A 23,430-nucleotide genomic window follows, 5' to 3' on the forward strand; every position below is an offset into this window, starting at 1 on the left:
ATGGTGGTGGTTACTGAAATGGGGACACAAGAGGAGAAACACAGCTTTTTTTTGGTTACTATTGTTAAGATAATGAACAGTTTGAATATTATAATGCAGGAGGCAGGGGCTAAGTGACATCCAGGGGGTGAAGATACCCAGGTATGACTGGAATTCAGAAATGACTCACTGGGCATGTGTGTCTTGGAGTCCTCAGCATGCAAATGATTGTGAGAGCCCTGGGCGAGTGTGAACAACAAGCAGGTGTGGAAAGGGAAGAGAACTTGAACAGAATAAGCACAGCCCATGACTGTGATCGCTCTGAGGTCACTGGAGGAAATGCCTGGGAGACCAGGCAAAGGCAGTCATGGAAGCTGGAGAAAGAGGTTTCCCAAGGGAAGAAGTTGCAGGTTTTAACTGTTGCTGAGAAGTCCCCTAAGAGGAAGACTAGGAAGCGTCCATTGGTTTAGTGATGCCAGGGCTATTGGTTATCAGAGGTAGACAGCCTGGGATGGTGGAAGCAGGAATGGGATACTGCTAATGCTGAGGAGGTCAGGGTTTGGCAAGGCAGGTGCAATGGGAGGATGGAGGCAAAGTACAGCCATAGTCTAGGAGTCAGAGGGCAGCTGGACCATGGCCTTGAAGTGTGGACTGTCTGAGGAAGAGGCAAGGAAGGAAGCACAGCTCTGGTGGGAGGAGCTGGAAGGGAGAACTTGAAAGGTGGGAAATAGGTTTGAATTTTACACGAGAGAAAGAGCTCTTGTTGCAGTGGGAGGCCTGGAGTGTTCTTCATCAGCATCTCCTGGGGGAGCCCAAGTACACTTATGGTACCTGACTTGGTCCTGCTTTGTGCTGCTGTAACAGAATACCTGAGACTGGGTAATTGATAATGAACAGAAATTCGTTGCCTCACAGTTCTGGAGGCTGGCAAGGTCAAGATCAAAGTGCCAGCATGTGTTGAGGGCCTTCTTTCTGTGTCAACCCCTTGTGGAAGGTGAGAGAGTGAACGAGAATGAGTGGGGTGGGGGTTGTGGGGAGAAGGGGCCCAATTCATTATTTAAAAAGGGATCCACCTCCATGTAAAGGCATTAATTAGTCCATTCATGAGGGTGGTGATCCCATGACCCAAATCTCTCCCATTAAGCCCCACTCCCAGTACTGCTACATTGGGGATCAGGTTTCCAACATATGAACATTAGGGGACACTTGTAAACCATAGCAGTATCTAAATTAAAACATCATGGTCCACTGGTTTACATATAGCCCCCCAAGCCCCTCATCCAGCCCACTGGATCCTTAGTCTAAAACAGTTACCATTTTTGACCACCTGTCATTGTGATAGACACTTATCATGTTATCTCTAATCCTCCCTGCAACCTTGCACAATGGGTATTATGACTGAGCTCGGATACTGATGAGGAAAGAAAGACCCAGAGATATTAGGTAATTTGCATGTGGTTATATAGCTAGTAAATAAATGGCAGAACCAGGATTTGAACTCAGGCTTGATCTGCCTTAAAGCCCCATGATTTGGGCTCTATGCTTCTCAGACCATGAGCTACGAGGAAGTATTTTCTCACATTGTGGCCTCAGCTTTTGATGCCTGCACAGAATTGGAACTCAAAATGCAAGTTGCACACATAGTAAATGAGGGAGAGGTGCTAAGTCACTCCAGGGCTGTCTCCCAGAGGAGACAAGAGTACTGCCAGCCAGAGAGAGAAGTGGAGATCACCCAAAGAAGGAAGAGAAGAACAGGAATTCTTGGCGATCAAGCAATGCCAGTGGTGGGTGGCTAGAACAGGGTGCTGGCCAGCTTGGCCACTGGCATGAGAGTCTACCTTGAGGTCTCTATCTGCTGTGGGGCCAATCTTAGGTTCCAGTCCTGTCATAGAGCAACCCAGAAACTCCACAGGAACTAGAAGGGGAGGAAACAAAAGACCTTCTGGCCACTAAGTCACATTTAGTTTTGCATTTCCTTCTTAGCGACAGAACCGGCGGCTACTTTCTCATTCTCTCCAAACCTTCCTTCAGAATGACCCTGCATGGGGTGCTCACACAAGAGGGCATGGAAGGGGACAAGCACATTTCCCTTCAGTTGTCTAGGGAGCATGCATGCCACCAGTGTGGCCTCTGCCAGAGGATCCGTCTCCTTCCTGAACACTTAGTGAATCAGCAAGGCAGATAGGAAGGAGGGCATTTCCAGGTTTGGGGGTGATGGAAGGCCCCTGGACAATTTGGCCTTTGTTGTTTTTTCTTGACCATACTCAGATTCCTCACTTGCCCTCCCTGTGTAGTAGAATCGATAGTTTCCTCCTTCCAGGCTTTAAACACCATTGCATGCCACCTGACACAAGTTAAAAGCCTCTTTCTCTGGCCCCTGTGGCTGCCTCCCTTCATGTATCTATTGAGGAGGACTACAGATCGACTGTCCTCTCACCCACCACCACCCCCTCCTGCCCATGCCTCCTCAGTGTGGCAGGGAAGGATGCCTCACGAGGCTCTGAACTCCTCCAAGGATGGCAACAGGGAGGGTAGAGGTGGAGTGGCCAGGGCAGACTAAAGTCCACAGGGAGGTCCTGGGGCCCACAAGGGCAGTGGCCTGTCACCCACAGTGTTCCACATGAGATACTCCTGCTGCAGCCTATCTCCCGCCTGTGTGCTCACACCCACTGTCTACTCCCTGGGGTTCCACATTCTAGGGGGGCGGTGGACCTGAGGTCAGTAAGTAGGAGAGGATGTCAAGCACAAGGGGCCCTTAGAACTGAAGGAACTTCAAGGGACAAAAGCCTGCTTTTTGTCTTTATTTTGTAGATGAGTTGAAGTCCAGAGAGATGAAATTCACTTGTTAGTTGTTCATCCACCCGCTCATTCTTCTCTCAATCTAGTAAATATTCTTTGAACATCTGTCTGGACCAAGACATACAGCAGTGGTTAAGAGAAGTGAGATGCCTGCTCTCAAGCAGCATCCATTCAGACAGGGAGAGGGAGACAGTCAAGGGAGCCTTGAACTTGAAGGACCCAAGAGTCTACTTAATATCAGAGCTGAGAAGTAGGCCTGGATTACCTACAGTGTCCTTTCCAAAAGGGCAGTATCCTTTCCCCATGTGACAGCTCCCTCTTCCTTGAAGGTGGAGCATCACTTCTGTTCTTCAGGGCAGATGGAAAAGTTTGAAGGGATAAACCTAGATTTTTTTTCTAGGTACTTCTGAGGAGCCGAGGGGTACAGGTATCTTTAAGCCAGTCTAGACTAGGAATTTGTTTTTATTTTGGTAAATATGTATATAACATAAAGCTGACTATTTTAACAATTTTTAAAAATAAGGTTTAGTGGCATTGAATGCATTCACATTGTCTTGCAGCCATCACCACCATCCATCTCCAGAACTCGATCATCTTGTAAAACTGAAACTGAACACATTTAACCACCTCCCTCCCTCCCCTAGGTGAGGGATGCTTAACTTCTTTGTGCCATGGACTCCTTAGAGCATCTGTTGAGCCTTTGAACCCTTCCTCAGAGTAATGTCTACCAATGCATAAATACATTATAACGGAGACTTGAAATACAGGTATCAAAATTATCTTTAAAAACCATTTGTAGTATCGTAATATTCATGATTCTTTGTTATCCTGTTAACTAACAAAAACCAAGCTGTGGTCGAATAACCATCATATTTTTGCAAGAGTGGTTTGCATAAATGATACTTTAAGATAACCGCAACATTTCCAATGTGGTATGAAAACGTCTGTGATATCTGTCAGTAGCCAAGGCAATACTGCAACTGGTTTATTGCTTACATTCCCAAATGAAGAAACTGCTGAATTTCAGTTGGAGGTTGGTGAAAATCAAGATGTCACAGTTTCTTCCTCCAAGTTCACCAATGATCTCAATTCCATCCCTGGCCAGCCTGGGGGTGCTAGGGTTGCAGAGACAAGAATCTGCTGCACCATTTTTGCCCCACCCCTGGGTCGGGCAGGGGTGCAGTGCATAGAGTAGGAGCTCGCTGGTGAGTAGCCACGGGAGGGAAAGCTTCCTTGTGCAGGACATCCCAGGAGCTCAGCCAACAGGAAAAGGTGCCCCATTCTCCAGCCGCCAGCCTGCTGTCTGAGGAGGGCGGGGCCAGTGCCCTCTAGAAGTGTGCCTTCTGGCAGCTTCCCCCGCCCCTCCCACCCCCTTGTCCAAAGGCTCCATGCAGAAGGGAGCCATATGGTCCTTTGTAGACACATTTTCCCTAGTACAGTATCTTCCTGGTGTGAATGTGGGGCCTGGCGCCCATGTCAGCTGTCCCTCCCCTCCCCTGCTGCCCCATCCCCCGCAGTCAGAGCAGGGAGTAGCAGGTTGTGGGGGGCAAGCTCATGGAGTTGGGGAGCCCTTTGGGGTCGGGGTGAGAGAGGAGTCTTTCAGAAACTACCCCCCACCCACCCACACACACTCACACAGAAAACTGTTGAAGTGAAGTCAAATGTCTCAAAGTCAGATCCCTTTTTAGTATGAATTTGCTGTGTCTCATTCTGAGCACTAATTCCAATTTAATTGCAAGTGGCCTGAAGCCTCTTCAATAGGAGTAACAAATGGTTTGATTTTGTAAACTTCATCAGACTGCATTTTAAATGCGACACAGTAGCCCAACTCGAATGCCAATGAAGCACTGGAGTAGCTCTCTGTTTACTAATTATCCGTTTTTACTCCAAGCCACGCTGGCTGGCTTGTCTGATTAAATCGGATTTGTGGGATAGAGAACAGCTAGCAGAGTTTTCTCTATAGTAAACGAGATTGAAACTATGGGCCGCCTGGCTGCACACTGTAAATTATATTTCCTTTTAAAGGGGACGTGTCTCTTTTATTTCTCTGTCGTCCCTCCTGCATATTAAACTTTACGGCACAGAAATGGACCCGGCAGCTTCTAGAGGCAGCCTCTTGCCCTCCACCTGGTTGCCCTCTCTCTCCTATACTACCCTTCTTCCTCTCTGAAGAACTGGTAGCTGCAGGCCTTGCCCCCACCCATCCCCTCCCCTGGTCCTCCTGCATTCTTTTCTTCCCCTTTATGTTGGGCTTGAGTTTTCATTCTTCCATAATTTTAAAATGTTCCTGGGATGACATGGATTCTTGGAAACTATATTGAGTTAGCTAAAAGAGAGTCCTAGCAACAGGGTTTACAGGGACCCAAAGTGAACTGGGTTTTAGCCTTTAGGAGAGACGTGAATATTTGTGGCCTGGGGCTGGGGCAGGTAGGGTCTGGGCATGCATTGGTAAGGATAGTGTAGACAGCAAAAACAGAGAGAGAGAGAGAGAGACAGAGAGAGACAGAGAGAGAGAGAGAATCTCTGAAAAAATAAATGTGTCCTTTTGGTACAATCTGAAATGAAATCCTTTTCTCTGAACAAAGTGCAATTTGGATCACCTAGTGTCTACCTGCAAACAGCACAGCCTTGAGGGCCCTCATGAAGGGGGAGCATTGGCCCCGCCCTCCCAGCTGAAGGCCAGGCTGGGGCAGCTGGTGGGTCCTCTCCTACTGCCTGGCTGCTTCTGGGGTCTGATTGAGAGCTCTTGGGCTCACTTAGTTGTTTCTTCCTCTATCCCTAGGAAAGCAAAGCAATGTCTTCCCCTGTTTTTTCTGCGTATGTACATGTGTGTGCATGCATGGGCGCACGCACACACACACACACACACACACACACACCATGCACAAAATACATGAAACAATCACAAGGCACCCCAATGAGGTGTAATCAGACAGCGCTTCAACTCTGCCTCTACTGAGACTTTAACTCTGTGAGCTTGACCCTTCCTGCCCTCACTCTTGGTATCTATCTTTGTGCCTGGAGCTTTTTACATTTTAATTTGCTTTTGAATATCCAGCAAAATTAACGGTATACACTTTTCCCTTTCCGGCCATTGTGCGCGGTACAGTGCGGGAAGGCCCCGTAGTGTCTTGATAGCCTGGTTACCGTGGGAATGAATGGCCACCACACTCTCAGGCCCAGAGACCTCCGTTTAATTGTTGACAGTAAAAAGCATTTAAATGATGCTTAATTTGTAATCATCTTCGGTGGGGGGAGAACCATTAAAATGTCAGTAAAATGAATACATCGCCTCTTTTTTTGTTTTGTTTATTTACATGCAGTGGTTTTTCTTTTCTTTGCCCAATGCTTGTCAGATATTTAAGTGGCTCTGAAACAATGAGTATTCCATTTATTTTGAATTTCTATCTCTCCCCAGCCCCTGTTCCCCTCCCCATTCGATCCTGTCCCTCTGGTCTTTGTCTCTCTCTCTTCTCCTCTGTCCCTTCTCTTCTACCTGGGCCTTCTGCCTCTACCTCACTATCTCTGAAATACATTGGGGTTTCTGGAAATTTTAAATAAGAGCCAGAACAAAGATTTTTTTTTTTTGCCCTCAAAAGACCCCACTTCTGGGTCTCAGTTCTTCCCCAGAGTTCTCAGGTGGCTCTGGGGCTCTGGAAATGCTGAAGAGATTGACTCTATAGAAAATGTCTTACATGCTTGAAGAACATAAGAGAGGACAGAGACCTCTGTTGTACAAGAAGCTGGTCTCATCTTGAGGTGGAATCTCTATGCCCTCCACTAAGCTCTGGACACCCTGCTGAGAACCTAAGTGCCCACTGTGTATGGACACTGGCCAAGGAAATGAGACCTAGATTCAGAGTGTAGGATTCTCTGATCCACCCTCTCTGTGGGGTTGCGTGCTGGTCTTTGCTGTCATGCTAGTGCTAGGGCATGGGAGAGAAAGTCCCTGCCCCTCATCCTTACCCCATCAGACCAGCCCAGAAAGGCCCCAGTAATTCTCAGGCCCAGCCCTTCAGAGAGATGCCCTCCACGTGTGAGGCCAATCCTGGGATTAGCTGGTGGTTAGCTGGTGGCCCCTAAAAGAGCAGACCTTGCATTCCTCTCAGTCTGGCTCCTCTGTCTTCCTAGGAACGTGGGTCTCACAGGGTGACTTGGGAAATGTTAGGCCTGGATTGGCACTTAGCAGGTGCTCAGTCAGTATCAGATCCTTTCTGCCTCGTTGTGGCTGTTCCTCTGTCAACCTGAGACAGCGGTGGTCATTGAAGCCTAAGGATGCTCTTTAACTAACAGAAGGCTGTCATGTCAGGTTTGGAAGGAGAAAACACTAAAATGCATCTCAGTGGGAGAAAGGACCGTTCAGAGTGCCAGTACCTTCTGCAATAGGCCTAGAACCTATGGATACTAGAGTCAGGGAAGCCCTTCAAAGATCTTCCACTTCCCTTTTCATTTTTCCAATGAAGAAACTGAGGCCATGAGGGGTCTAGAAACTTAGCCAAGAGTGCACATTGAGCTAGTGCCTGAGCCAGGAGCTGAGGACAGGCCCTGCAGTTAACCACTCCGGTGGGTCCCGTTCTTCCCCTCCAGCATGTAGCCAGGAGTCTGCTGTGAAAGGGCTGATCCTCCTGGCCTGTCCTTTCCCACACCATCCTGACTTCCCATCATGCTTCCAGCACTTCTTTTCCCAGGAGCCCCCAAGACTGAAAGTCCCTAGTTGCTTACAGTCCTCACCCAGTCTTGAAGATGGTAACAGGCCACCCACTAACCTCCACAGCCACAGGCAGAGGGACCAGGACTGAAGCTCAGCCAGGGAGGACTGGCTTCGGAAGGAGCAGACCCTGCCTTGGGTTTACTTGCCACCCACCTACCCCAGATGAGGGTAGTGCAGAGAAACTAAGGAAGATGGCTCTTTTGACTCTCGGGAGAAGAAGTCGGTACACCGCCCACCTGACCCCTGCCACGATCCATCATTCTCCCGGACTGGTCCCATCTCCAAGGCACCTCTCTGCCAGAACAGGCAGTCCCTGAGAAACTTTCGCCTAAGATCCCCCAGGGCTGGGCCTGGCCGGCTGGCTGTGCAAAACCAGGCTAGGTTAGGCTCCCGCAGCCTGCCCTTCTCCTCTCAGGGTTGTTGAAGTTGGTCCAATTTTTCAATCGTGGGCCAATTAGTTTCACAAATGGGGGCCCCCGTGGTGCCAGGGCACATTTGTTCCGGGCCTGCACACTGGCCAGGCCCCATTGTCCTGCCTCCCACCCCCGTGTGAGCCCATTGTCTTCGCCCCCAGCGGGTGCTGCTTACCACTGATTTATATGGCAGGCGTCCTGCGGGCTCCAGGCTTCACTGCCACAGCTGGCCGAGGTGCTTAAGGCCTTGGACCCCCTGACCTCTGCCCCAGTCCTGCTGTCATTTTGAAAGTTACAGACCAGAGGGCTGCATACCTCTCCGGATTTACTTTCCACCCTAACCCCCCCTACACACACACACACACACACACACACACACACACACACACGTCCCTTCTTCCTCCCCTTGCTCTTATGGTAGAAGTCCTAGTTCACTCTGGAATGTCTGGAAGAGTCCTGCAACTGGACTGGGATGTGGAGAGGACTGGGCTGCTGGAGCAGGTGGGAGGTACCAGGAGAGGCAGTGGATGCTGTGGGTACTGCTGCCTCCGTGAATGTGGATCTTAATCCTCAAGTTCATTAGTTCAGTGTCCATTGCAAAGTGGGGAGGAATGGAGGGGTCTGTACCTACCAGTTTGGCACTACCAAGGAACCAGGGCTTGATTTAGTTTTTTCTTAACAGCTTCTCTGCTAGGGGTCATCCTAAAAAGATGGTCTTTGAGGTAGACCGAAGGTGAACGTGGTTGTTTAGCCCAACAGCAAAGTGCAGATCTTGCCCTGTTGTAACCCCTTTATGCTCTCTCTTGCAAACCAAACTTCCCTCCTTCTTCTTTATCTTTACCTCCTTTTCTTTCCCCCCCCCCCGACCCCTCTTCTTTACCTCCCCCCCTCCCCAATTCCATCCCCTCTTCGGCTCGTTTGTTGGAGTGATTGACAAAATTAGTAAATCCATTCATGTTACTTTTATTGTGCAGGTCTCAATAAATCCCGCGTGTCCGGGGCGCACCTTAATGAGCTAGTGAGCTGACAAATTTGTTTACTGTAGCTGGAGGTGCAGAGTAATGAAATGCGCTTGTGTCTGGGCTCACTGCTAAACAAATACACGGTTTCCGAGCCGACTCTGCTAGCTGCTGCCGCCTGAGGAGGCAGCCACATTCCCCAAGAGACTAAAAAAGAGAGAGAGAGAGAGTGTGTGTTGAAAAATGCAGTCATTCACCCATCCATTGCTTAGTTTTAAAACAAATTTGAATCAGCTGCTCAGACTCCTCCCCTTTTTTGCTATCCATTGGGGATTCTTTTGCTCCCTTGCCTGATGAGCTAAATCCATAATGTTCCCCTTTTTCCTTGGGGAAATGGAAGGTTATAGAGATGTGCAGATGCCTTCCAAGGGTCTAAAAAAGAAAGGAAAAAGAAGGGAGGGCTGGACAGGAGGACCGAAGATAGATACAACTGAGCTTGATGAGAAGGCTAGATGCTGAAGTTTTGGCTCCTGGCTTAGTTCGGGAAGATCTCTGACTGAATGCCTCAAGCATAGGTGACTGTAGGAGACAAACAACCAAGCATATGCATGAAGCTGATTTAGTTTGAGGCAAGCCTTCCATGTCATTTTCTCAGGCTGTTCCACCTCTACTGGGAGAGCTGACATAGGCAGTACCAGGAATGGAGGGACTTAGCTCCCACTGGCCAGCAGCTGACATATCCTTCAGCTGGGCATCCTGGGTACTTGTAGCCCATCTAGGAGGGCAGGGAGTTCAGGAGCTTATCCCGCATGATCCAGCCACTTATGCCCCAAAGGAAAACCAAAGGGAACTAAAGAGGAGGCTCTTGGTCCTTTCTCCAGGAGATCTCTTGAAGAGGAGTCAAGCCCTAAATGATGGCACAGGGGAAGTCAAAAGGGAGGAGCCGCTGCAGATGTCATGGGCTGTGTTTTTGTTTCCCTTCCCTCTGCTCCCCCTCAGCCTTCTCCATCCTCTTAAGATGCAGACAGAGCCTCCCGGCCTTTGGTGTGAGTCAGCCTTTGCTGCCTGCCTCTGTCTCTCTTGCACTGTGGACGAAGCGGCTCTGCCACCTTCTTCAACAGCAACCTGGAGGCAAAGGGAGGAAAGAGATGGGGGAGGAAAGGGAAAGGTGGCCGTTGAAGTGATGCTTTGGTGTGTGCTCATGAGGACTGTCCATGGCTCCATGGCTGCATGGCTGGAGATGGTGTCTTAGGAAAGAGTAACTCGGGGGCGGGGGGCAGGGGGTCAGAAGGAGCAGAAAGGCATGTCTGAAGGATTGGGAAGTTGGAAATGTTTCCTGCTTAAATCAAGGTTTTCACAGCCCCCAAATTCGATATTTTCCTTCTGTGGGAGAAGCAGCTGCTCAGGGTGACAGCAGAGGCAGCTCTTCCTTGTTGGGTGGACTGAGAAGCCCATCTGTGGCTCATGGGCATGCACACACACAGGCATGCACACACCCTGACACATGTACACATAGCAACCCCCAGCCTGCTTGCCCAAAAAAGCTGGTGTATATTTAGATCCCTCTGCTCCTTTGATTAAGAAACTGTTATAGTGGGAGATAATAAGAGCCTTGCTCCAAGAAGGTGTAGCACCTGAGCATCTTCTCCAGCTGTGTGCCCCTCTGATCCCGTTCCTTCCTTTCTATTAAAGAGATAATTGGTATGGAAAAGGCACAGGTGTAAACACAAGGGGTTTTGTGTCTCATGATTTCAGACCCTGTCATCACCTGGGTGAAATAAATACACTAGATCTGTGTCACACACTCCTGCCTCCTGTTCCAACCTGGCCTGGCTTTCTCCCCCCCCCCCTTTTTTTTTTTTTTTTTGCTAAAATTAAACTTGCTTTAAATTGTGAGTTGGTGAGTCGTACATGCCCTGCACCCCACACTGGCTGTGCTGCCCTGGGAGGTCAATTATGGGTCCCTTTCTAGGATAGAATTGATGGAAATGGATCCCAGAAATTTGCATAGACCCTACCCACATTACCTAGAACCACATTTCCAAGTTTGCCCTTGCCACACCCATTTTCTCTTCCTAGTTCCCTTTGGGCAAGTATCCCAGGAGTGCAGCTAGGACTGAACCCCATTCATTCTCCAGAAGAGTAAAGGAAATGTGCTGATTCCTTGATCTGATAAATCGATTCCTTGGGAAAAAGACTGATCTTTTGTATTTGATTTACATTCAAATTTACAGATTGATAGAAGACAATATACTTGTAGGAATTTTGTGCTCAACAACATTTATCAGTTGTCTCATAGCAGCCCTATGAAGTTAGTGTTGGCAACCACAAGTGCACTATGAATTCTCCTCCCTCATAAAGAAACTGAGGTCAAGGACTTATTACTCAGCTTCTGTTGCTGTAACAAACACCTAAGATAATCAACTTGTGGAGAGCTCAGGTTTATTTTTAAGGTCCTCAGTTTTGGAGGTTCCAGTCCATGATCCATTGATCCGTGATCAATCTGTTGTTTGGGGCCTGTGGCAAGGCAGCCCATCATGGTGGGGAGCATGTGGTGGAGCAAAGCTGCTCACCTCATGGATGGGAAGTGAAAGAAGAGGAGGAGGGGTTCCACTATCCCTTTCAAGGGCACACTCCCAGTGACCTAACTTCTCCCACAAGGCCTCACCTCTTAAAGTTTTCCATCATCTCCCAATAGTGCCAAGGTGTGGACCAAGCCCTAGACACATGGGCCTTTGGGTCAGAGGACAGTCCAGACCCAAACTCCTGCAAGGACAATAGCTACTCATCCTAGGATCACAAAGCCAAAGACAACTTCTGACCTCTGGGCCAGAAGTTGGGTCTTGGGACTGTTTCATTGACTGATGTGGTGAGGCTGGTCTATGGTCTATTCTTGGCTTGTGAACAACAGAGTTCAGACACAGTGTAGGTTCTGACTGGGTTACCAGACAGATGTGAGAGACCCCAGTGAGATCAGCTGCTTGTGTGTCACTTGGTGTTACTAATTTCTAAGGAGAGTCTTGTTGGAAGCTCCCAGTAGTGGCCTCCTTTGTGGACTTGGTCTGAGGTCTCCCCAGCCTAAACTGTCTGTTTTTGTACCGTGACTCTCCCATATTCTCCTCCATCCTTTGCAGTTGGCCCACAACCCCTTTTATATTCTTCAATGCAGTGTGCAGTTATTGAGGGCCTGCTCTGCATCAGGCCCTGTGCTGCACACTGAGGGATATCAAGATGACTAGAACAGAACAGTTCATACTTTGGAGGCTTACAATCTCCCAGGCAGAGCTGAATGTCAAAAAACAAATGCAATCGTTTTATGTGTTGTAACAGTGAGAACTGAGAAGATGATGATGTCCTTGGCATTGAGTTATAAGTGGTATAACACATCCCAGATGCCTTGCTAGGGTCAGCTTCCTGAAAGAAGCAACCTACAGTCCATAAAACACCTTAGGCTTGTGTATTGTTCAGGGCTGCCATGATTCGTGATACAGGTTGTTCGCTGTACAAGGGTGCCTGACCGATGAGGGAAAAATAGAGACTGAAATCCAGCTCTCTCATGGAAGGCCCAAAATAAGGCTGTACATCTGCCCAGAGGAAGAGACAAGATTTTCTAATTCAGACAAAATCATCATTTGGACTGGCTTTAGCTCCGCAACCACTTTATAGTTATAAAGCTTTTTCACATGAGTATCTCATTTGATATTCTTAGCAGCCACAAGCAATATGGCAAATGATGGCACACCCAGATTTAGGGAAATCGAGAGACTTCTCAGAGTCATAAAGCAGGTAAAGTGGTAGAGCCAGCACCTCGTTTTCATTTTTCTCCCTGTGTCTTGCTGACCTAGGATTTCAGAGGGCAGTCTCCTCCAGTGAGGGCTGTTCCCTCCCCAGCAGGACCAGCAGTGATGTCTCTGTGCAGCGGAGGGCGGAACTCGGGCGGTGAAGGCAGCAGAGTGTTCTAACGCTGCCGGCCCCCTTGCCCCGCTGCACATCTCGCGGCAGCTAATGAATTGCTAATACAATTTTCTAGATAATTTTATTTCCAAAGCCCCACATTTTAATGTGTTTCCAAAAGCTAGCATTTATTTGCTTAATCTCCCAGTGTAATAGAATCTGCCCTGACTCATCATACATGCGAACAGTCAGCTAGGCAGAAACGACAGCAAATTGTTTAATAACTCAAATCTAGTCGCTAGATTTTTAACTTGCATGCACCACAAGCTTCTCTTGTGTCTCATCCACTTCTTCCCCCGCCCGCCTTTTCTGCTTTCCTTTAAAAAAAAAAAAAATACTTCTCCATCAGCACGACTGCTGGGCTCCAAGCAGAAGAATAGGGAAAGTGGGTATAGGCCTCAGAGCCCCCTGTCTTCCCCTGTGAGCCTTGGCTGGGGGATACATGTCCAAGGAGAGCCCTTGTGCCCTGCAGGATATCCCAGGCATGGCAGAGAGACAATTGGAGGGACAGCATAGCATTTCCTTTCTAGAAGATGATCACTTAACTTTAAACCTGTTGACAGGTGCAGAGCAGGCTACCTGCGCCTTCCTGACATAAGCCCAGGGCCAGGTCCTGTTGTGTCACCTTCCTGGGATTTCATTTCTCCAGGCCCTTCCTGACCTCAAAGCCCCTGTCCTCCTGTGGGCCCCACCCTCCTCCAGCAGTAGCACAGGAGCCACCAGCTCTCTCCCTGCTTCCAGCCACTTGCCACTGCTGTTTGTCCCTGGGATGCTCGCAGAAGCACTGCCCTATGATATAAGCTGTGGCGTGCTGGTGTCCCGTAGTCATTTTCAGCTGCTGTAACAAATTGCTAAAGACTGGGTGAAGAATAAAAACAGAAATTAATTTCTCAGAGTCCTAAGAGGGTATGGGCAGTCAGATCAGGACGCCAGATGGCCAGGTTTCAGGTGAGGTTTGTCTTCCGGGTTGCAGACTGCTGACTTCTCACTGTGACCTCATGCGGTGGAAGGGGCTAGCTGACTTTCAGAGGTTCTTTTTAAAAAGGCATTCGTCCCATTCACAAGGATCATCTAACATGATCTAACATCTCCCGAAGGCCCCACCACCTAATTACAGCACCACGAGGGTTAGGATTTTAACATACGCATTGGGGGACACAAACATGCAGATCGTAGCAACCCCCAGTCCTTCCATGGCTGAGCATCGCCTGTGGAATGACATCTAGACTGTTCCACTTGATATCTGTGGTCCTCTGGGATCTGACTTCCAGTTTCTCCTGGCTTGTCTCCATCTCTGACCTGTCCTCGATGAGACCTACTCTGAAATTTGCTTGTGGTACACGTGTCCCACTGCCTAGTCCTTGGCTTCTCATTTCTCTCCATTCTCCAAGCTTGACTCAAAATCTTCTTTGAAGCTTTCTTGGAGTCACCGGTCCTATTTCTGTCTGGATGGCTGTTGACCCACCAGTGTCCTCCACTTCCCCTGGTCTGGGCCCTATTTCTCTGCTCCATGTCATCCTTGCCCTGGGTACCTAGCATGGTGCCTATACTTGGCCATGGGTCAGTGAAGAAGCTAAATGGAAGTGAAATGTTTTCAGGCCATCATGAGAGCTAAGGACTACAGAGAGGGGCAGCTTCAAGGGGCTTTGGGGAGAGCAAGGGCAGAGTACACAGGATTCTCAGACTGTCCTTCTGGGTGGTCCCAGCCCTCAGAGTGCCTCTACCTCTAGCTTTATAGACTCAGAGAGTCCTGCTGGTGGTGACATTCATGCTCCCTCTGACTTCATGCTGGGGACCACAGAGGAGGCCTACAGAGGGGCCTTGGCTCCTTAAAGGGTATGGCTTGCTCAGGAAGCCTGCTTCCTCTTGCTGGTTTAAGGCAGCTGTTTGAGCACCTGGCTTAATCAGGGCTTTCTGTGTGGTGAAGGTCAGGGGAGAAAAGGGTGCTGGTGCTGGGAGCCCTCAGGTTGGAGCAGCAGAAGATGCTGTGTCGCAGAACATGCTGCAAGTGGACTCCAACCCTGTGCATACTGACCAGTCTGGATGGGACACTAAGGGACTCACTGTCGGGTCTTGGCACTGCGGCTGTCCTAGCAAATCACTTCCTCCCAAATGTCTCCCTCCGTCAAGTGGAGCTGAGCACCTCAATCCATACCTCCGGGGGATCTTGCTGGCTCCTGGGGCCTTTAGGGTCAGAAGGCTTCAGAGAGCTGTGCCTGTGACCAGCTTCCTGTCCACTCTTTCTGGCCCGGTTTCTCCAGCCATGGCTGGAGTGCCCCTGCATGTGTTGGTGCTATTGTCAGTACTGTGCCTCTTCAGGGGAGGCCCACACAGGCAGGTGACCATCCCAGAGGTAAAACTGGCCCAGGCCCATGGTTTCTAAAATCAAACAGACCAAGGTATCCCTAAATCTCAGCTGTACTTCTTTCTCTCTGTGTGACTTTAGGAAAGTTACTTAATCCCTCAGTTTTCCCATTTATAAAAATGGGGATAAGAGTACCTGCCTTGTAGAGATGCAAATTTTAAATGAGATGACTACACACCTGGCACAATGCCTATATTAGTTCCCCTTCCCTTCTATTTTTCAGGGAACCAGTAGCAAAATCAAGTGCTCACTTGGTTAGGCCTTCCTGGTGGGCTTTCCTGACCACTGGTGGGAGGGAGCAGGGCTACAGTGCCCAGACTTCACTGTCTGCAGAGGGAAGGGCCCAGCAGGAGGGCAAGGGGGAGAGGAGTGGAAGGTGTGAGATCCGGGCCCTGCCTCCCCCCAGCCCACCCCCAACCCAGCCAAGAATGGACCTGGGGTGCAAGAACCAGACCTCTCACTTTCTGTCTCCATTGCTAGGCTGGGAAGGCAGCAAGGTTCTTCGTGTCACCTGTTTTTTTTTTCACCCCTCCTTGCCTCTGGAAGCTCTGTGACTCCACAACTTCAGCAGCTGAAGCTCTGGACTTCCCTGCACTTGAGACTGGGTTGACAGGCACCAGTCCCAATGGCCTCTCCTGCTTGTGACCCTCACACAGGGGATGGTGTTGTGGCTCTGGGCATAGGTGATGTCCCTTAGATACCAGCAGAGAGGAATGAGCAGGTGGGCTTGCAGGGGACTGACACACTTGGGGAAATGGAATCCAAATGGTGGGCAGTGAGGTGCCAGGTGGGACTCAGACACATGGTCCAACACTTCTTCATGTGGTCCTGTAGCCAGAAAGGCCATGGCTCCAGAGCAGCATCAGGAAGGAGTTGATAACAGAAAATGGCTGCCTGTCTCTGGGGTAGCCTGGGGTCCCTGTGCTGCTGGATCAGCATAGAGAATGACAGGACAGAACTGATGAAGATCTTATGTCACCCATTAGCTTAAAATCCTTTGACAGTAAACCTAAAGCTCTTGACGTGGTGTGCAGGAATCCTCATAACCCTGCCTTTTTCTTTAGCCTCCTTCTGACACTGCCTGCCTTCCTGCTGCACTTCTGTCTGATCCTCTGATCCTCCAACGTGCTGGGATTCTTTCCAACCCTGAGTATTCATAGAGACTATTCCATCCCTGAGGAATGTCCTCCCCCTTCACCCAGTGGGGTAGATGGCCAAGTGATTGGAGCAGGGGCTTTGTATGCACTTCCATTGCTAAATCCTCAGTGCCACAAAGAGCGGAATACTCGTGGAAAGTATCACGATAATATTTGTTGAAGGAATGGATTCTCAAGATGTGCGCTCTAGTGAATGGAGGAGTGGTTACAAGGACTGGGTTTGTAGCTAGTCTCAGGAAAGGATTCAGATCCAGGCTTCTGGGTATGCATCCCAGAGGTACTGTGGCTTATGAGCTCTATGGACAAGTTTTTTAAGGTATTCATTTTCTCTGTGCCTCAGTTTCCTCAGTTGAAGATGAAGATAGTAGAGATGGCTTTTTGGAGTTGTGGTTTTGAATTATTTACATTGGAACAGTGACTGGCCTATGTGAACTTCAATGTTATTGTCCTCACAGAGCCCACCCTCACTCCCCACTGCTGCCCCAAATCCCACAAGGTCCTCTGACACATGTCCTTAGTAGTCTGCCTCCTTCTGCATAGCGCTGGACACACTTGGAGATTTATACTTGCTGTTGCCATGTATGTGACTAATGGCTCTTTCTCCAACTAGTCTTTAGGTGCCGTCAGGGAAGGACACCTGTTGATTTTGTCCACTGGATCATACCTGGGGTGCTTCATCAACATTGCATGGCCTGGGCTGCACCTGGACTTGACCTTGAGCCTGGGGGGTTGGGAGCTGGCCCTGAAGCTGGCTCCTGCTGTAGCCTGGATGGGTGAAGAATTGGCCTCGTGTTTCCAGCCTCCTGAGGCTCTCCCCTCTGCTGTCTCCTGCAGGCACGGACATGGCCGTCTTCTGTCTGCTGTGTGGGAAACGATTCCAGGCACAGAGTGCGCTCCAGCAGCACATGGAGGTCCACGCGGGTGTGCGCAGCTATATCTGCAGTGAGTGCAACCGCACCTTCCCCAGCCACACCGCCCTCAAACGCCACCTGCGCTCACACACAGGTAGGCCACTCCAGATGGTTGGGTAGATGAGGTCTCTGGGAGTGCACCTCTTGATTTACTTCCTCAGAACTATAGTAGAGGTTCCAGGCTGAGTCACCTCCAGCCTTTCTTTGCTCAAGGGATGGGCACGTGGGGGTTTCATGTAGTACATGTTGACAGATTTCCCCATCCCATACCTTGGACCATTGGTCTTTCCATGCTCAACACAGAAGATGTTCATTCAAAATGCAGCTTCCTGAGTCCACATTCATAACCTTTGATTCAGCAGCTCCTGGGTGGGTTCCCCAACTCTGCATCATTAATGAAGTATTCCCAAGGCATTCTGATGCAGGTGGACTTTTATGAGAAAAGCTGACCCGCTGGGTCTCTAATTCTGTCTGCTATGTCCTCCGTAGTCTTGCTGCCCCTTCCCCCTGCACATACTTGCAAAATCAACTTTGGTATTGAAGGCATCTTAAAGAAATGATCTTGCTTGCTCCATAATGAAGAAGGCCTCTAGTGTGGCCTGAATGTTATTTAGAGAAGACAATGAGGGTATTTAAACAATGAGCCATGAAATATCCCTGCTCAACCAGTTCCATATGATGGGGTGAGGGAGAGGCTTAAGTCAAGGAGGCTAGTTGGGGTGCCAGGGACTAGCCAATTGCTGCTGCTACCCTCTAGGTTTTAGTGATGGACCACTTGGTGACCAAGGGTCCAGGGTCATTTTCTTCCTTGCAGCAGCCTTGGTCTTAACTCTAGCTGGGGAATAAATGATAAATTCCTTCTCTTCCCTAAGACAAATTGAAGTCTTTACTGACTGTACCTGGGTAAAAGAATGCCCATTTCTGAATCTGCATGTGTCTCTGCCTGTGTTTTCTGCCTTGGTTTGAGGAGAGGGCTAGGGCCTGGGATCTCTGGGTAGAGAGTGCATAATGATGCCTGTGTACCTCAGAGGGCTGGTAGGACCCTCTCTCTTCTCATTCTTGAGAATTTTGTCACAGCTTAGGTATTGAGGATGAGGCCAGGCTTTATACGGGTGACAGATTCTGCTGATGAAGGAAAGGCCTTTGATATTGTGGACTGAACTGGCCTGTGCTGCCAGCCGTAGACATCCTCACTAAGGAGCCTGCAGGGCTCTCACTTCCCAATTCCATCCTATTCAGAAGAGCCTATTTCCTTAGCATGACCAGATTTGCTTAGAATTACTTAGGATTGCTGGGATAGGCTGAGGGAGGTCCCTGTGGATAGGGTCCAGTAAGAAGGGGCAAGGAGGAAGGGATGTGGACAAGGGCTTTCTCTATGAGGACTGTATATGTGCACCTTCCCACCAGAGCCTCCCCAAAGGGTCACCATGTTACTCCTTCTGAAACATGGCCAGTTAGGCACTTGAGATCATGTGACTGGGTTTAGTCACTTGGCTTAATATGTCTTGGATGATTCTAGCCCTACTAAGTTCACCCAGGATACACCTGCTTTGCCCATACCACCTGCTAAGCGCTCAGACATCCAAATGTCAACCCTGCTTTGCCCTTTGTCAATCATGGTTCAGATCTGTAGGGAGGAACAGAATGCGTGAAAAGCTCTAGTTTATTCTAGAAAACACAGAACATGTGTGCACACACACGCATTTAAACACCCATTGATTTTCACACCAGCCACATGCTGGCTCTGCACCCCCCACACAATGCCTCATTAATATTCCGTTGTTCTTGGCCCATTTGCTGCTGGGGCCGGGTGTTCAGCATCGGCAGCTGTGTTTGGTAGGTTAGTCCAGCCGTGCTCTTGGCATTGATGGATCCCTGATTCACATGGCTCATCATATAATAAACTCACAGCTGTGCTTAAGGGAGGGGTTGGGGGAGGGGCCTAAGGCACCCAGGGGATGGGCCAGGTGGGTAGGATGACACTGGGCTTGGCCAGAGCCAGGGAAACACCAGGTAATGACAAACCGGGGAAGGAATGGGGTCACAGGTGCACTGGGCAGGCCAGAGGGGCTCTAATTAGTCTCGTTTGTCCTGCACTTAATGTCAAGCTCATTAACGAGTCTACCGAGTTAATCAACATGCCACAAATTGGATTTTGAGTTCTGCCACCAGTTTTGTGTACACTGTAGCCACACTCTCAGGGTGAGGGTTGCAGGCGGGGGCTTCCTATGCTGCACAGTCTGGGAAGGGGTGTGTGTCTTGCTAACCCGTATGTTTTTCCTTCTGAGTTCTTTTTATTCCTTTCCGTGGGTAGACCCCAGGGACTTCCTACTTAAAGTCATTTAATATGTGATCCACTTCATAATTAAATTCGTAAAAAAAATCTGATCAGACAAACCTCTCTGTTGGTTTTTAAACTTTTAGGGGCCCCCTCTGGAGGTGAAAGGCACACACAAGCAGCCATCCCCCCTCGCTGCCTCCCCCAGGCATCCTCCCCTACGTTTTAATTACCGGCTCCGGCTGAAATCTCACATGGCCCTTGCTTTATTTATTTATTTATATCTTAATGAGGATACTGAATCTTTGATTAAAGTCGTAATCGTTGCTGATTCAGTAAGGAGGGGGGGAGTTGGATGTCAGACCAGACGGGGCCACGTGTGCAGACACACAGAGTGGCATGTGGGCACACGCACAGACTGACCCTCACTCCATTAGACATACAGCTAATTAGTACCAGGGTCTGTGTGGGCCTCCACTCCCCATGGGGCTGGGGGCTGGGAAACAGGCAGTCCCTTCAGTTCTGGCAGCAAGAGGACAAGTAGCTACTGGTTTTCCCAGCCAAGAACTCTAGGACTCAGTTTGTCCCCAGATCTGCCTGTGAGGGACTCGCGGGCCACGCCTCTGAGGCAGGGCAGTGAACTGGATCCAGAGATGGCTCTGCTCTTGGAGGTTCCTCGGAGGAAGCTACCCCCTGGCCCACACCTTATGCTCTCAATGCTTCTTGCAAATCTTCCACCCAGGAGAGAGTCAGCCAGTGAACAGACCCCAGCATTCACTCCCCATGGAGCTTAAAAACCCTTCAGAGTCATCAGAAGAGATGAGAATTTATGTGGGGACAGGGGCCTGCGTTTGGGAGGGGGAGGTTTGGTTAGTGGCCTGCGGAGGGGAGAGAGAGGAGAGAGTAAAATATCATTTTAAAGAGGAAGTGAAGGCACAGGCATGCGAGTCTATAAGGAGAAGGACAATTTATGCCCAGGCACGAGCGCAGTTTGACATGGGGATAATGAAAAAACGTAGGTCATTGTGGATGACTTAAACCTTCAGCAGCTGAAGAAAATGTATGAAATGCAGAGGACATTACACGGTTGGCAGCCCCGCACATCTGCAGAGGGACAAGTGAAATACAGTGGGCCATTCTTTACCATAAACTGTGGTGGTTGGAGATGCAGCCCAGAGAAATTGTAATTACAGTGACAAGACGAATCAGCGATATTTAAATATTCATGAACAAAGTCTGGGGTGATCAATCTATCTTTATTGTCTGTGCCTTCACTCCTGTAATAAATAAGTAGCTGAAGTCCTCACCTTTCAGCCCCCAGGTCCCTACTCTAAGTGCAGAATGCAGGGTACCTACACCCCATCCTCTCACCCTCTGGAGATTTAAGAGTACAATCCCCCAAAAGGAGGCTGATGGCTTACATTACAGACTGAGGAAAGGCAATTCTCCCCAAGCTTAGTATACCCAACATTTCCAAGTCTGTCCTGGGTCGTACCTGGGCTATGCACTGGGGCTGTAAGAGTGGGTAAGGCTCACTTCTTACCCTCGAGGTGCTTCCATTCTAGAGGCATGGAAACCATGCTGGACCATACCATGTCAGTTAGCAATCTGAGACATTACCATGTACAGACTCTGGAATCAGACCAGAACCTAAATCCTAACTTAGCAACTTAATGTGTGACATTAGAGATGATGTTTAAGCATCTCTAAGGATTCACTTTTTTCTGTAAAGTGAGAATAGTATCTCTCTTGTTGCCATGATCACATGATATGATCCATATGAGGTCCTCAGCATTAACAAATGTGGCCCATTTTAATGGGAAAGTGCCATAAAAATCATACTACTGCAAGAAAAGAACAAATTGCAAGATATATTTTTTTTATTTTTGGGAACAGAGAAGAAATTGTTGACTTATCTCGTCTGGGGACTAAAGGGAAACTTCCAAACAAGTATGACGTATGAGCTGGACTTTGAAGGATGATAAGGAGTTCACCAGGGAGACAGGAGGAGGAAATCAAGCAGAGGCAACAGCTGTGTTAAACAGTAGAGGAAGGAAAGAACAAACAGTAGGAACAAGGAGAGGTTCCCCAATTTGAAGGGTTTTTTTTGAGGGTTGGGGAATTAATCTGGAATGAAAGAAAGGAAGAAAAAATGATGTAAGAAGTAGGAGGGTAGCTAGGCACAGTGGTGCATGCCTGTAATCCCAGCTCTTCAGGAGGCTGAAGCAGGAGGATTGTAAATTCAAGGCCAACCTGGGCAACTTAGAAAAATGCTATCTCAAAAAAAAAAAAAAAAAAAGTACTGCCAGTATAGATCAGGGGTTCAATTCCCAGTACCCCCCACAACACAACACACTCAAAGAATAAGCGGGGTTACAAGGTCTTGAAACCCCCAGCTCTGTTCTGTCCTCAAGGGGCTGGGGCCTGCTGTTCATTGCTGAACCAAATTAACTCTTCCTGGGATGGGTCCTTGCCCTGTGGACGTGCACTGGGCAGAAGAATGTGTAAACCCATGACCAACATTCACGTTACGGGGACCAGCAGGGGCTGAGGATCCTTAAGTCATCTAGGAGGTGTGAATACAGGCAGTCCCATTCTCCTGGTGGTCTAAATGTGCCCTGCTGTTCCCTGAAGAGGGGTCAAGGAGAAGCAAGGGCCTGATCACACCCCTGTGCCCCCAGGTGACCACCCATATGAGTGTGAGTTCTGTGGCAGCTGCTTCCGGGACGAGAGCACACTCAAGAGCCACAAGCGCATCCACACGGGGGAGAAGCCCTACGAGTGCAATGGCTGTGGCAAGAAGTTCAGCCTCAAGCACCAGCTGGAGACGCACTACAGGGTGCACACAGGTACCACGGGCAGGCCAGGGATGGGACCTGCGTGGGCTCTGGGGCCTGGGTGGGACTGGGGAGGAGAGAAGCCCAAGTGAGGATGAACCAAGGCTGAACCAGAGAAGAGAGGTTCTATGGAAGGCTAACCATGGAAGGCCGAATGCCACTGTCCCCCTCTCAAGGCCAAGGCAGATATTGCTAATCAATTGCAGCGCATGTTTTCCAGGAGCCAGGAAGCTCAGCCCTGGGGACAGCCATACCAGTAGTTGAAGGATGATGTGCAAGACGATGGCTATTCATGAGTCCTGAATTAGGGTTCAATTGACCAGATTTAGTTGAAAGCAAAGGAAAGGGTGGTTTCATATTGCTCGAGGGTTGGAATAAGAATTAGAGTGCACTGAATTAGGTTATGATGAGGGCCGGGAAATTGGGAAGCTAGATCAAGTTCAGTTCTGACATGAGAGGAGCAGATGGATTTAATAACCCTTCCGTGCGTATAACATTTTACCATTTCAAAGTGCCTTCACATTCCTTTTATTCATAAAGGAGGTGATGAGCAACTGCTTTCCCTGGGGTTTGAGGACAGGCAAGTGGAAGTGGTCTAGACTTCCAGAAGTTTCCAAGTTGGTGGCCAGTAGAGTCCTAGAGTTGGCCTGTGAAAGCCTATCTCTCCCCATTTTCAATTTTAGTGACATCATTTTGGTTCCTTAAAATTGGCCTACCGCGGGAATACAGTCATAGGCAAATACTACCCATCAGGGGGCTTTTTAAAAAAAAAAAATAGTTATTTTTTAGTTGTAATTGGACACAATACCTTTATTTTACTTATTTATTTTCATGTGGTGCTAAGGATCGAACCCAGGTTCTGGCACGTGCCAGGTGAGCACTCTACCGCTGAGCCACAAACCCAGCCCCCCATCAGGGCTTTTAAAAGGGCCAGTTGTGAAACACTCTCCACCAGCCCACCGCCAGCCACAGGGAAGGCAGATATTCAGAAGAACTTCCTCTAAGGATGAGAAGTTGTAGAACCTGGAAGAGTAGGTGCCTTCTCTGGTCAGGGGGCACAGGCATTC

At 49.1% G+C, this 23,430-nt stretch overlaps 1 protein-coding gene across 3 annotated transcripts in view; it reads left to right on the forward strand.

Annotated features, from left to right (window-relative positions):
• Zbtb16 (zinc finger and BTB domain containing 16) overlaps positions 1 to 23,430 on the forward strand; it is a 180,254-nt gene that overhangs the window by 150,208 nt on the left and 6,616 nt on the right. For all 3 annotated transcript variants that reach the window (XM_027930704.2, XM_071616719.1, XM_071616718.1), the window contains exons 5-6: positions 17,172 to 17,342; positions 22,208 to 22,375. In XM_027930704.2, coding sequence (XP_027786505.1) covers positions 17,172 to 17,342; positions 22,208 to 22,375 — 339 coding nt within the window. The remainder of the gene's footprint in view (positions 1 to 17,171; positions 17,343 to 22,207; positions 22,376 to 23,430) is intronic.

Source organism: Marmota flaviventris, chromosome 9, assembly GCF_047511675.1.
Source record: "Marmota flaviventris isolate mMarFla1 chromosome 9, mMarFla1.hap1, whole genome shotgun sequence".
Classification (NCBI taxonomy): Eukaryota; Metazoa; Chordata; class Mammalia; order Rodentia; family Sciuridae; genus Marmota; species Marmota flaviventris.